The sequence below is a fragment of the Bison bison genome, unplaced genomic scaffold (genome assembly GCF_000754665.1).
Source record: "Bison bison bison isolate TAMUID 2011002044 unplaced genomic scaffold, Bison_UMD1.0 scf7180017864192, whole genome shotgun sequence".
NCBI classification, from domain to species: domain Eukaryota; kingdom Metazoa; phylum Chordata; class Mammalia; order Artiodactyla; family Bovidae; genus Bison; species Bison bison.
The window spans coordinates 3,502,153-3,515,717 of record NW_011494764.1 but is presented as its reverse complement, the minus strand read 5'-3'; the positions used below and the strand labels follow the sequence as shown (position 1 = coordinate 3,515,717).

At 47.7% G+C, this 13,565-nt stretch overlaps 1 protein-coding gene across 1 annotated transcript in view; it reads right to left on the bottom strand.

The window, feature by feature from the left end:
- The window catches only part of MYLK3 (myosin light chain kinase 3), a 57,742-nt gene extending 45,322 nt beyond the window's left edge, over positions 1 to 12,420 (bottom strand). The window contains exons 1-2 of the mRNA XM_010843908.1: positions 12,054 to 12,420; positions 282 to 1,091 (exon numbers count right to left, since the gene is read on the bottom strand). Coding sequence (XP_010842210.1) covers positions 282 to 758 — 477 coding nt within the window. The 5' untranslated portion in view covers positions 759 to 1,091; positions 12,054 to 12,420. The remainder of the gene's footprint in view (positions 1 to 281; positions 1,092 to 12,053) is intronic.
- Between the last annotated feature and the right edge of the window lie 1,145 nt (positions 12,421 to 13,565).

Sequence of the window (13,565 nt, the reverse complement as noted above, 5' to 3'; positions counted from 1 at the left end):
ATTTGTCCCCCACTTTTAGGCACCCTGCACTGCCCAGGGCCCCACGGTCTTTGCCAGGGCACAAGGGAGAAACCCAAACGTCCTGCCCTGTCTGGAAATCCACCTATGGCCTTTAAGCTTCCATCTCTCCTTTTTCCCATCAACAAGTCATGCAGGAGACACTAGAGGAGACAACAGCACTCCCGCTCTCCGAAAACTAGCTTCCTGTCTGGGCAACCCACCAGGGCCCTGAGCCTCCCTTCCAGCCAGAAGGGCACCGGGGCACAGAAGCAGGAACCAACCTCCTCAGGGACGTCGGCCAGGCTTCCCTTCCTCCAGGGGACACTCCCTTGCATGATGAAATCCACCACCTTCGAGTTCTGGAGCACGGCCCCCACCAAAGCTATGGCCTTGTCCACGGCCATCACCATCCGGAAGAGGGCTTCAAGCCTGGCGCCCTGCTGGGCGGCATCCTGCCTCCCGGCCCGCACCAGCTCCAGGACCTCCGGCCACCCAGCCTGAGCATCAGACGGTGGGGAGCGGTCGGCCCCAGCCGGGCCCAGACCGCGGGAGGCCTCCAGCCGGTGCAGGCCTTGCTCCAGGTGGCCCATGCCTCGGTACACACACTGCAGTTTCTCCGTGACGTCTTCTTGGAAATGTAACAGTTTGTCAACCTTCTCATTCAGCATGTTGAGCTTTTTGTCCATGGTGGTTAAGCAGGCCTTGCCCAGCCCCGGTAGCCCCTGGGGCCCCAAACTCTCCTTAGGGGCTCCTGACATCCTGATGAAGACTCTTCAAGAGTGCAGATTCGGAAGAGCCACAGACCTCTGGCTTTCACTTGGGCAGTGGTGTCTGGAAGTTCATTGTTCTTTAGCTAGGGACTGCCTGGGTTGTTCAGGGAGCCCAGAGGACCAGGCTTTCTACAAGCCGTTGCCTTTGCTTATCTCCCACTCTGCTGTTGCCATGAGTGACAGGCTGGGCTTGGCCCAGGCCCTTCTCCTCGGGGCCCCTTTGACATCATGGCAGCATTTAACATTCCTTTCTGAGAGGCTGCTGATGGGCAAATATTTTAAGAATCTGCCCAGGACAGGCAGGCGTTCATGTAGCTGAAACTAAAGGTTAGAAGAAAAGGAATCCTTTAGGTAACGTCCCAAAAGCTGGACTCTATAAGGAACACCAGGGCAGAGTAAGGACTTAAGAGACCCAAAGCACTGAGAAGTACGTGGCTCCCACCCAAACCACATACACACCAAATTCACAATAAGAAGCAAGACCAAGACAGGAAGAAATGCGAGGCCATTCAACAGAGTTCTGATCTTTGCCATGATGAAAAAATTTGATTCTTTTGCAAATTAAAAACAAAATTTTGTTGCCCCTACTTTGCTGATACCGCAAAGGTGTTTAGGCTGCTGTAGAGGTGGGTGTGCATGTCCCTCCCCACATGGGGCCCCTGGACACTAATCACTTGTACCTAAAAATAGAAGTGAGGGGCTAGCGAGGGCCTAGGTTACTCCCCAAGCGTCATCATGCAGGCCATGTTCCTTGCAGAGCCCTCTGGGGACCATTTGCCAGCCACCCCTTTCTCCCGCAAGGATGACTACACAGGCATCAGGCATTCAGTCTATAAACTGCAAAACTGGAACAGACACAGTAGGGCCTCAGAGAGCAAGGGGACCCATGTTTCCAGTGGTGTCCAAATGTTTTAGCATCAGAAACCCTTGGTTCAAATGAAACTTTCACAGAAACGTCAATAATACAGTAGACAAAAGGACACGCTCAAGCTGACACTAAGGTGGGGGACAAGGGGGCACCCTAGTGCCTGAGGCTGCCAGGGAGCAGTCCACGGGCACCACTTGCCTCCAGGTCTTCATAGAGAGAAAGCAGGGCCAGAGAGGGACTCTGTCCAAGGTGGCCCCAGGCATACAACCTCCTGAGGACAGCGTATCTCTGGTGAAGGCCGGCAGCAGGGAGGTGAGCATTAGCATCCCCTTAAACCCCCTCCTTCTGAATGAAAGCAATTATGAGAATAAATTCGACCTGGAACTCTGACGTCTAAAAGCACCTTGGGATCATTTAGCTTTCTGAAGCTGCAGATGAGTGGTAAATGCAGTGGGCAGCCTGACCACAAACCCCTCGCCACCCTCCTCTGTCAGGACAACTGCCCTTAGCAGCCCATATAGAAAGCCAGACCCGTTTCTCAGAGCACAGACCAGGTGTCATTGGTGGAATGGCCCAGAGCATGCTCCAAAGAGCACTGGTCTATTACATTTATTGTGATTTAAAACACACAGATAAACTGTCCTTGGAAAAAGAAATTTGAGGCACACTGGGCACACAGCTGGGGACTCACTCTGTACCTCAGCAGCAGTCATCTGCCACAGGAAGAAATCAGCATCCGACCGGGGACTCACTCCTTCCCCGCACTTCCTGCTGAACACTTCCCTGTGGAACTGCGGTTCCCTGGACCCAACCTTGGGAAATGTCCACCTAGAGAAAGCTCTGGAAGTCTAACACTCAGCACAATGTCCTTCAGTAGGTCCTGATAATCTTTGTGAAAGGAAGTCCCCACAGTCTAAAGAGACAGATGCCGTCTCTGGGAGACCGTTCCTACCAATGCTTGGCACAGGCTGCTTCACTATGACTGCTGCTCTAGAGATCTCAGAGCAGCCTGCTTCCAGGCAAGTCCTGGGTTAATAAAGTCTGGAAAGATATTTTGAAAGTCTAGATGAACACAATGGTCACAAGTAAGTGTCCCAGACATCTATTTATATCAAAAAGCTAATTATTCGAATTGCAAAAGGATTTGCCCCTGGTCTCCCTTAAGCGACAAGTAATTGCAAGTCAGCGGGTTTACTGTGAATGTGTCTGCTGTGTCATCCACTGTTCCAGAACTACTCTGAAGGCCCCTGAGCCCAGAACAGCACCCCTTTGGCTTGCCATGATCCCCAGCACACCAACATGCCTGGGATGTAGGTATTCAAGGCAACTATATAGAAGGAATGAACTAAGGAGGCGCCAATAGGAGCAGGCGGCTGGGCTGATCCCTGGGAGAAAGTGGAAGGAGGAGGCTGCAGCTGGGGTTTCCCAGAACAATCAGATGAGCAGAGGGCAAGAAGCCCTCACAGTTCCCAGAAGTAAACTCTAGGAGCCTCTGGGAGAAAGCTCAGAATATGCTGACAGGACAAGTCCTTAGGCCTCCTTGATGAACACCAACTGTGAAGCCCTTTCATTTCTCAGCCTCCAGAATAAATGAGTTTATGAGCACATCCATTTTCTGAGGGCGGGTGCATGGCTTCTCTCCAGCTCCCTCAGTTAGAGGGCACAGCAAGAGCCATTGGCAATTCTTTTGGGGCAATGGTGCCTGCCCAGAGGACAGGGGAGGCATTCCACCCACCAAGTCAAGAGAACACAGGTCAGAGAAGAGGCAACCAAGCTGGATGGTCACAGAGTAGCAAGTTCAGTGACACCTCATCTTTCCTGGGTGATGACTGGCAGCCAGTCCACTCCCAGAAAGGCACAGACCTCTGTTTGCCAGAGGCTGTGTCAGTGTGCACTGAACCCCAAGAGTCTTCCAATGTCTTTATGGTGATAGCCAGCTTTTCCTGAAGAACCTTAGAGAGGCTTGTGGACCCTGAGATCCCAGTTGGAGGAAGAGGGGAGCAGAAACTCAAGGCTGAGGAGTCCATTCAAAGCCGTGACTCTTCTCCTGCCCCCTATTCCCTGCAGATCACAGATCTGTTTCTGAAGAGATGCAGCGGTCCACAGTACAACAGTGCTATGCTCTGAGGATCATCTGATCCTCAACAGAGCCAAGCGATCAACAAGCCTCAACCCACCAGCCAGGTTTCAGTGCCTTATTCTGAAATATGCACAGAAAAAAGGGATCACCAGGTATTCAGAGAAAGCTCCCAAGATAAAAAGGGGAGCCCAAAACAAATAAACAGAAATATATTGTGGCAGAAACAGGGAACAAAGAAACAAGAAAGTTTCAAAAAAGGCTCTCATTAGTAACCACAGAAAAGTGTGAAAGATTCTTCCATCCATTGAAAAAGAAGAGAGTACTGTGGAAAAAGAACAAGCATAGAATAAAAGGTCTTGGGAATTACAAATATGAATGTTAACATTTAAAAATCCAATACAGGGATAGGAAGATATTATCTTATCTGGAATAAGATAATATTCCAGAAAACAGAACTGAAAGCTGAAGATGTGTACAATAGGAGAAAAAAGAAAGAGAGACAGTGGATTAAGCTGGTCCTACATCTAATTAACTGGAGTTCAGGTGGAGAAAGGAAAGAAAGAGGAAAGGAATTTATCAAAGAAATACTACAGACATTATGAAATATAATAGAGTTAAAGACATGTAAAATGTTACGAGTATGGGGCCTAGGGTCAGATGACCAGGATTTAACTCCTGCCTCTGCTTGTTATTAGGCAGGATCGTGGGCCAGTTTATTTAACCTCTCTCAGTCTGTACTTCCTGGAGTGTAACATAATAGCAATGCACATGCTTCATGGAGTTGTCAGGAGGGTCACTTGAGAATGCTTGCGAGGCGCCTGGAACAAAGCTTGGCACACAGTGAGTGCTCAGATGTTAGCCATCAGTACAATGCCAGCCACGGGGCAAAAGGGGAACAGAAGGAATCAGAGTCTCCAAGAAAATCAGAGTCCAGGAAAGAATGAAATCAAAATACACGATTACAGGGAGACTGGCGTGGAGCTCTGTGATGACCAAGAGGGGTGGGATGGGACCAGGGGAGGGAGGCAAAAGAGGGAAGGGTTATATACATAATGACTGATTTGCGTTGTTGTACAGCAGAAATCAACACAGCATTGTAAAGCAATATCTTCCAACTAAAAAATTAAAAAAAATTTTTTAAGTACATGATTGAATTTTCAATGAATAATATTTATATAGGAGCCTGGATAGCTCAGTTGGTAGAGCATCAGACTTTTGGGTTTCCTTGGTAGCTCAGCTGGTAAAGAATCTTCCTGCAATGCAGGAGACCCTTGTTGGATTTCTGGGTCGGGAAGATCCCCTGGAGAAGAGAATGGCAATTCTCTCCAGTATTCTTGGGTTTCCCTGGTGGCTCAGATAGTAAAGAATCTGCCTGCAATGTGGGAGACCTGGGTTCAACTCCTGGCTTGGGAAGATCCCCTGGAGAGAGCATGACAACCCACTGCAGCATTCTTGCCTGGAGAATCCCCATGGACAGAAGAGCCTGGCGGGCTACAGTCCATGGCGTCACAAAGAGTCAGACAGTGGCTAAGCACAGCACACACATTATAATGTTACATTATATATGTATTATATTATGCCATAATAAAGTAAATACTGTATTAAGTTAAAGCAGTGATATATAATATTATGAGAGTTGTAAAGGGAAAATGGAGAGAGCTAAATCTTCATTTCTCTTAAAAGGAAATCCATACATAATGAACAAAATTGATGAGGAGAGAATTGGAAGCAAACACCAGAAAGAACTGCTCAAAGACTTCATTGTGTTTGCTGCTGGGGAGCAGGATGGGAAGTAGGTTTTGCGGAGCTCACAGGTACAACATCTGGGGGAGGCCAACGTGGTAGAATTTGCATGTTTGTGGACTCATAACAAGTGTGGCAGCACAAGGCAGTGAAGGGTCTTGTCCTAACAAAGTCAAATAAGACAATTTTCTGAGAGATGGAGGCCACGTATCTTGAGGCCACATATATACAAGTAGGTAAGTACACCTAAGTGCCCGTAAGGGCCAGCTGGAACTTACTTAACCTCCCTGAACACAGTGTTCTTCATTTGTAAAAGGGGCTCGTAACAGTGCAATAGCCTCAGGGCTATTTGAGTATTCAGATAAGCAAAACACTCAGCACAGCACTTGGCACACAGTAAGTACACGAAAACAGTAGAGATTGGAACTCACCACCCCTCACCATCCCAGCCCAGACGGACAGCCCACCAGCACGGCAGCCTACTCAGTCACCTCATTGTGGGGTAGGGGCAGGGGACAAGGGTGTGTCTTCCCAAACCTAAATCAGCTCCCCCAGCTACCTGACCTCCCCCAGGCCACCACCCCGCATGCACCACTCATGATGTGCAACAAGAAAGGGCAAACACGTCCTCCACGAAGCTGCACTTACTCCCGAAAGGAAACCAGGGATGAAACAGAACCTCAGAAAGTCTCGCAGGGTTCAACGTGGACAACTTTGGGGTTAGCTGCCCCTTGGCCTTGTCTGCCCACCACATCGGGAAAGGCCTGTGCTGACCACCCCCAGGCTGTATTCATCAACCAAAAGTTTCTGCTGATGGAGTTTCTTGGTCCAAGAGGACTCAGATTCACTGAGGCTCCCTTTGTCCTGTGAACCTAATAATTGTTACTTGGGTTCCTACTTCAAAGCAGACCGGCCTGCTTACCGCAAATATCCGGGTGTAATTCGACGCCCGCTGCTGGCCTCTGGCGCTGGGACTGAGAAGTGCCGGAGTGAGGCACAGCGTCCTGTCCTGCTGCTGCGGCCGTGCCAGCCCAGTGTTTACCCTGCTTAGAGATGCCCGACTGCCCGGAGCCCAGGGAACGAGGTGGGCTGGCCAGGATGGCTTCTCTAGAACTCGGGCTGCAGCGATAAGCCTGGCATTTCCGCTTATCTCTGAGCCTGCCCCGGGCCCCAGAGGCATCCAGAGGCTTCACTTGGTTATCTGCTTTGCTAGGCGGTATCTGGCTTCCTGGGGGCCTACTTCCTGCATCACTTAGCTGAGTGTCCAGTGTGAAACAAACGCTGTGTGGTCCAACAACAGAAAAAAGAAGGGATTGAGTCCTCAGACAGAGCTGACCTGAGTTCAAAATCCAGAACCTGGGTGCAGGGGCCAGAAGAAGAGCTAAGACTCCTTGCCTTCCGGCAGCCCTCCAGGACAGAGCAAAGCCCTGGACAGCAATAGAACAGGTTGCTTTCTTCATGGGGGCTGCTCACATCCAGGCTGGGAGGGATCAGTAATTGCCTCTTTAAGTAAAACTACTCAAGAAGCAATGAAGATATCTGGAGCCTCAAAGACTGGGACATGCTGCAGTGAAGAGAAGGCCATGAGCGGTGGCTTCTGCTGAATGAGATGCCTGCTCCAACTCAGCTGTTACCCTCAGGGAGGCTCCTTGGACAGATCTACCCAGAGTGCTCTGGGGGAGGCCAAACCCTCCACATGCCCTGGCATGCATCCACAGACAGACAGACATATATGCACACATATCACTCCAGGGCCCAATTCACCTGGCCTGACTGACAGCAATCAGAGTAGGGGGTGCAGGTTTTTGATATTTAGCTTGCTTTCTTGAACCTGACCATGGCAGATTCTGTACTAAGTACTTTAAATGCAAATGTCTTATTTAGACTTTGCTACAAACCTATAGTGTGGGTTTCCCAGGTGGTTCAGTGGTAAAGAATCTGCCTGCCAATGCAGGAGACTCGGGAGACTTGGGTCCAATCCCTGGACCTGGAAGAGCTCCTGGAGGAGGAAACCCACTCCAGTATTCTTGTCTGGAAAATCCCATGGACAGAGGAGCCTGGTAGACTACAGTCTGCAGGGTTGCAAAGAGTCAGACATGACTGAGGGACTGAGAAGGCATGTACAACCCTATAGGGTAGATTACTATTTATCACCTCATTTTACAGAGGGAGATCAATCTAAAGAACTTAAGGGGCTCCCCCAAGGCCACACAGTCAGAAAACAGTGGAGCCAGAATTCCAACCCAGGTTGATAACTCACACCACTCTGCCACTTTCAGAGACAGGAGGAACTTCAGAGACTGTAAGGGTCAACCCCATCATTTTGTAGATGTACAGTCTGAGATCTGGAGAGGAGAAGGGGCTTTTTAAAGGCCACCGAGTAAGTCAAAGGCAAAGACCAGACCAAACTGTTGCCCTCAGAGTGACCATGGAAATCTCCACCCTGCTTGCTGGATTTGAGAATGGTGTGTGTGTCATGAAATTGGCCTCTGCCCACAGGCTCATCCTGGACAGTTGTCTGAGGAGATGGGGCGTGGGGGTGGGGGGACTGGGCACAGGGTTGGGGCCCCTAGATATTATAATAGTTACTTATTCTTTTGTAGAAAATCATCTACTGCTTATCTCATCTGCCTACCCAGAAAGATACCAAAAGTCCTGCCAGGATGAATCCAGGAATTGCACTTAGGAATAAAACCAGAGGCAAGTTGGGAGCTCTGAAGAAGCAGAGACGGAAACGACAGCTTCATGACAGGCCTGGGCCTCAGGGACCCTCCTCGCTAGCTCTCAGGTGGCTGGTGGGGTTGCTCCCAGATCTCACTGTCTTCTGTAGGCAGCATTTCTACCCCTGGTTGAAGCTTTTCACTTTGTAAATTCCTTTCTCACATGCCTAGTCAAAATTGTTCCCAGCCGAGCATGGTCAGATGGAATAAGCCTGAAAATATCAGAGAAGAACAAAAAGGACCCTCATAAATCAAATCCGCACTAGCAGCTATTAATTCATTCAACATGTCCAGAGCAACACTTATTTAGGAAATAAAGGACTATTATTTATCAAGCATTTCTATGTGTCAGGCACTGTGCTACATTGTCACATAAATTACTTTTGCCCCCACAACAATTCTAAGACAAAGAAACTATATCCCCATTTCACAGGTGAGTAAACTGAGGCTTGGGATGACAAAGTCACTTTCCAAAGTCTGTGCTCAGTTCAGTTCAGTTCAGTTGCTCAGTCATGTCCCACTCTTTGCGACCCTATGGACTGTAGCATGCCAGGCTTCCAAGTCCATCACCAACTCCTGGAGCTTACTCAAACTCATGTCCATCGAGTCGGTGATGCCATCCAACCATCTCATCCTCTGTTGTCCCCTTCTCCTCCTGCTTTCAATCTTTCTCAGCAACAGGGTCTTTTCAAGTAAGTCAGTTCTTTGCATCACATGGCCAAAGTATTGGAGTTTCAACTTCAGCATCAGTCCTTCCAATGAATATTCAGGACTGATTTCCTTTAGGATGGACTGGTTGGATCTCCTTGCTGTCCAAGGGACTCTCAAGAGTCTTCTCCAACACCACAGTTCAAAAGCATCAATTCTTCGGTGCTCAGCTTTCTTTATAGTCCAACTCTCCCATCCATACACGACTACTGGAAAAACCATATCTTTGACTAGACAGACTTTTATTGTAAGTGTGTCTATTGTAAGTGTGTAAGACCCTGTATATCAATGCAGGCCCCCAAACTCCCAAGCCTGCTTACAGCCGGAGGAGTCTAATTGGAACATCTTGTCTAGAACCCGATTTTCTCTAGGGGGCTGCATTTTCCAACTGCTAATTTAGAAACACAATTTTATTTGCAAGTTGGAACTAGGCCAATAAGCTTCATGCCAACATATTGTACTGCCTGTCGGCTCATACTGGTAAGGTGTCCCTACCTGCCAAGCGCTTTGACGTGTGCTCACACTTACACTCATCTAAGTTGCATGGATTATGATTCTTATTTTCCTCAAGAAGAGACTGAGGGTCCCAGGGAGAGTTAGTGCAGAGCTGGCCATGGCCCCAGGGCCTGTGTTCACTATAGTAGGTAGGGTTTCTGGCCACACACACACACACACACACACTCACTTTGAGACCCCTAACACACCTGGCTTGACAGGAATCAGAGAAAGAGTTGCAGGCTTTTTATATTAGTCCTGAGCCTGACCATGGCAGACACTGTGCTAAGCACTTTAACAGCAATATCTTATTTAAACCCTTTGCTGTGCTGATACCTGTGAGCTCAGATCTCTGCTTGTGCCATGGGAAACTCAGAAAGTCTGGGTGGAAGCAAGGGTAACACACTGGAACAACAGAGAAGATGGGACAGCCACTAACTGCTGGGTGTGAGGGATGTGGGTGGGATAGGGCAAAATCATGTGATGTACCAGTGTTCCCAGGCCTCCCGTATCTGATAAAAAAGCAGCCCACCTTCATCTGCTTGAATTCTCAGTCCTCAATCTGTCCCTACCCTCTGAGGAGAGCTTGGTCTCAGGATTTTTCCTGTCAAATCTAAAGAATGGGTGGAATCTGAGGTCTGCAGGAGAGAATTTGGTGAGCTGGGTAGCAAAGCACCAAGAAGGGGAAGGAAAGAGGGGGCTTCAGACCGGGAGCAGGGTTTGGGGTTGGGGAGCAGCAGACCTGAGGCAGCCCCATGATGCAAGAGAACGGGTGAGAGAAGGAGGGAGGGTTTGGAAAACTGTGCTGCTGACTGTGGAGGGTCACTGGGAATAGTAAGTAGGAACGGCAGAGTGGCCTGCCTTCCATGGGCCCAAGTCTCTGCAGAAACTTGGTTACTTGATGTCAACCAATTCAGAGTGTAAGTGGGAGGTAAAGAAATTGGAAACAAATTTTAGCAAAGTGAAAGGACTTCTTGGTGGAAACCGGACTTGAGCTGAGCCTTGAAGGATGGGTGAGATTCAGGCAGGCCAGGGAAAGGTGAGGGCACGGAGTGAACAGAGCTCCAGATAGTCTGGCAGATGGGAGTGACAGTGCAGATACTAGTCTTGGGCCAGGAGGTGTCAATGGAGGCCCAAATGATCCAGCAGGCAGGACTCTTAAGAAAGTGGACCTGGAAAGTCAAGCAGAGACATTTAGACCCAAAGGGGCAAGATAAAGGGACAATAATCCTGTGGAATGTTTTTAGGTGGGAAATAACATAGTAAAATTCGTGTCTAAGACTGAACAGATTGATTACCTAGAGGTAGGAGGGACTGACTCAGAGGGGACACAGAGCCACTTCTGGGATGTTGGAGATGTTTTATATGTGCATACAGGTCTGTAGTATTCAATCCAAAAGGCTATAAGATTTGTGCATCGTGCTGTATGCCTTACCAAGTTCTGTTAGTATGGAAAAAAAGGGAGGAAGGAGGAACCAGTGGATCTGATGGAATGTAAATGGATTGGGAGGGCACAGGATTGTCATCCACACAGAAACTAAAAGTAGCAAGTGTTTACCAGTTCTGGGATGTATGCTGTTGCCAAAACACATTAGCGCTAAGGAAGTGGAATGGCATCTGAGAGAACAAGTCTTTGAAACTCCTTTCATAAATGCTGACTGATGCTCTGAGGCCCTCATTCCACCCCCACTTCCCCACCGCCATGCCTGCAACCAAAGCAGGACCCCTCCTCACTGTACAGGGTCAGACACTCTGAGGATCTATGGTGTTCCTCCCAGATCCAATAGGTGAAGGTTTTACCTCAAAAGCAGGTTGCAAAACAGCCAAGTACAGACATTAGAATCCCATTTTTGTTTAAAATATACATATATGCCAATATGGTTAATTCTGCATCAGAGAATTGCAGATGATCTTTCTTTTCTATATTTCATTTATATAATTATTCTAACTTTTAAGTGTATTATTTGTGTTTTGTTTTTTTTTTTCTGTAATAGTCATGATTCATCTGGACCCACAGGAATTATTCTAGACAACAATATGCACAAGTGAGAGGTTAATTGACCAAGAACAGACTCCCCCAGGAACCCAGCTGACAGAAAATGACATTTAGTAACCTTATAGAGAGGTCAGACCTCGATTGCTTAACCTTAAATTAACACGATTGCTTAACCTTAAATGAACACAACAAATGTATATGTAACAGATTCAGGACTCCTCAGAAACAGTAAACCCCCAGGGATAGAGAAAGGATTCCTCTTTGCACTGATTTTTAAATAGATTTTTGCCCCCTTCCGACTTGGAAACAAACATTCCAGACTACACATGCAACTCATTAAACTACAGTAGAATTAATTTGGGAATTTTTTTAGAGCAAAGTTGGCAAACATCTGCAAACAATCAACTACAGCATTCTCAAATGATTTGAGCCTTAAGTACGACTAATCACAGCAATGTTTGAAAATAAAATAGTTTTGAAGTCTGAATTACACATGTAATTCCCTGATAGCTGCACAAAACCAAAGACAAATCCATGCACTTAAGATTGTTAGTTTTTACTATTGTCTGCTTTTGGTCAGACTCTAAATGTGTTTTCTGGAGGGTCTACATGCCCTTAAGGCACCTGCTGAAAACACACACACACCATCAGTTTACCATCTGCACTTACATACCACCTTCCATCCATGGATCCCGAGCGGTCTATCAGAAATGCTGTTTTCATAAGTCCCCTGTCAGATGCGTATTGTTCCCTCCATCTTACATGCAGATAAACCTAAACATGCAGGCAGTTAAGTGGCTTGTCAACAGTCAGAACCCAAGACAAAATCCATGCAAGCCACTCTCTGGTCTCCCTTCCTCTGCTGACCGTGCCTTTGAGCCTTCTTGTTGGCCCTGGTTTAAATCATGCACGCAGACCACTGTTTCCCTGGTGATGGAGGTGGCATTCTATGTCCTGCCCTGAATCTGGCCTGAGGCCCTAGCGGCACCGCATTTAGCCACAAGTGCATCAGCCATGCGTGAGTGGGGACAGCTTGGCTCCTTGGAAACCTAAGTGGCATGTGTCAGCTGGCACCAGCCTGCAGAGAGCCACTCCAGGCCACCCTGCTAACTCCTCCATTACTAGCCCAGAGCAACCCATAATGAAGGCAATGACGTCTCTCTGGGAGCTGGATGAACAAATGGGAACAGCTCAAAGGCAAACTCTCTGGCTCGGCTCCTGTCCAGCCCTCAGAGAGAAATAATCCTTACATGCCTGGGAACCAGGACCCCAGACCAGTCCAGCCCTCCCTCTGTTCATTTCTATGGACAAAGTGTCATGGTCACAGATTACATTCCTGATAGGCAACTGAATTTACACTTCCAGTCTCCAGTTGCAGTGTTTATTTTTACGGTCCATTTATTAACGTGTCCTGGAATGACCATTCAGAATCACCTCTAGAAAAATAAGAAAGTCACTGGGGCATCCACCAGGTAATAAGAGTTATCACCTGAAAAGAGTTTCTCTGATGATTGCAGTCACTCTTAGAAATTAGGGGTGGAGATTTTGTGTGTGTGTGTGTGTGTGTGAACTCTGTCATTTGGCAAAAAAATCAATTAAATCAATTTTAGCTCCTTCATTAACCTTACTGGATGGTCAGGTGCGTTTATGAACCAGAGGCTGGGTTAACTGCCCCTCTTTCTTGTGTTCTCCCAAAGCACCACAAATGTCTTCCTATCAGATCCTAAAAGTGGTAACAGTTCTGTCAAGCATTCACCTTGTGCAAGGTAAAAGCCAGCACTGTATATTTTTTAAATTCTAAGTATTACCATTAATATTCTCATTTACATAAGGAAACTGGCCTAGAGAGCTCACAAAGTCACCTGTGATTGCCATAAAAAGTTACCACAAACTTAATGGCTTAAAACAACAGAAACTTATTCTCTCACAGTTCTGGAGGCCGGAAGTCTGAAACTAATATCACTGGGCCAAACCAAGGTGTCAGCAGGGCTATGCTTTCTCCAGAGGCTCCAGGAGAAAATCATTCCTTCCCTTCCTAGCTTCTGGTAGCAGCTGGCGTTTCTTGGTTTTTGGTCAATCACTGCACTCTGTTTCCACGATCACACTGCCTTCCTAATCCTTCTGTGCATGTGTCAGATCCCCTGCCTCCCTTGCATGATGATATATGTGACCGTATTTAGGTCTC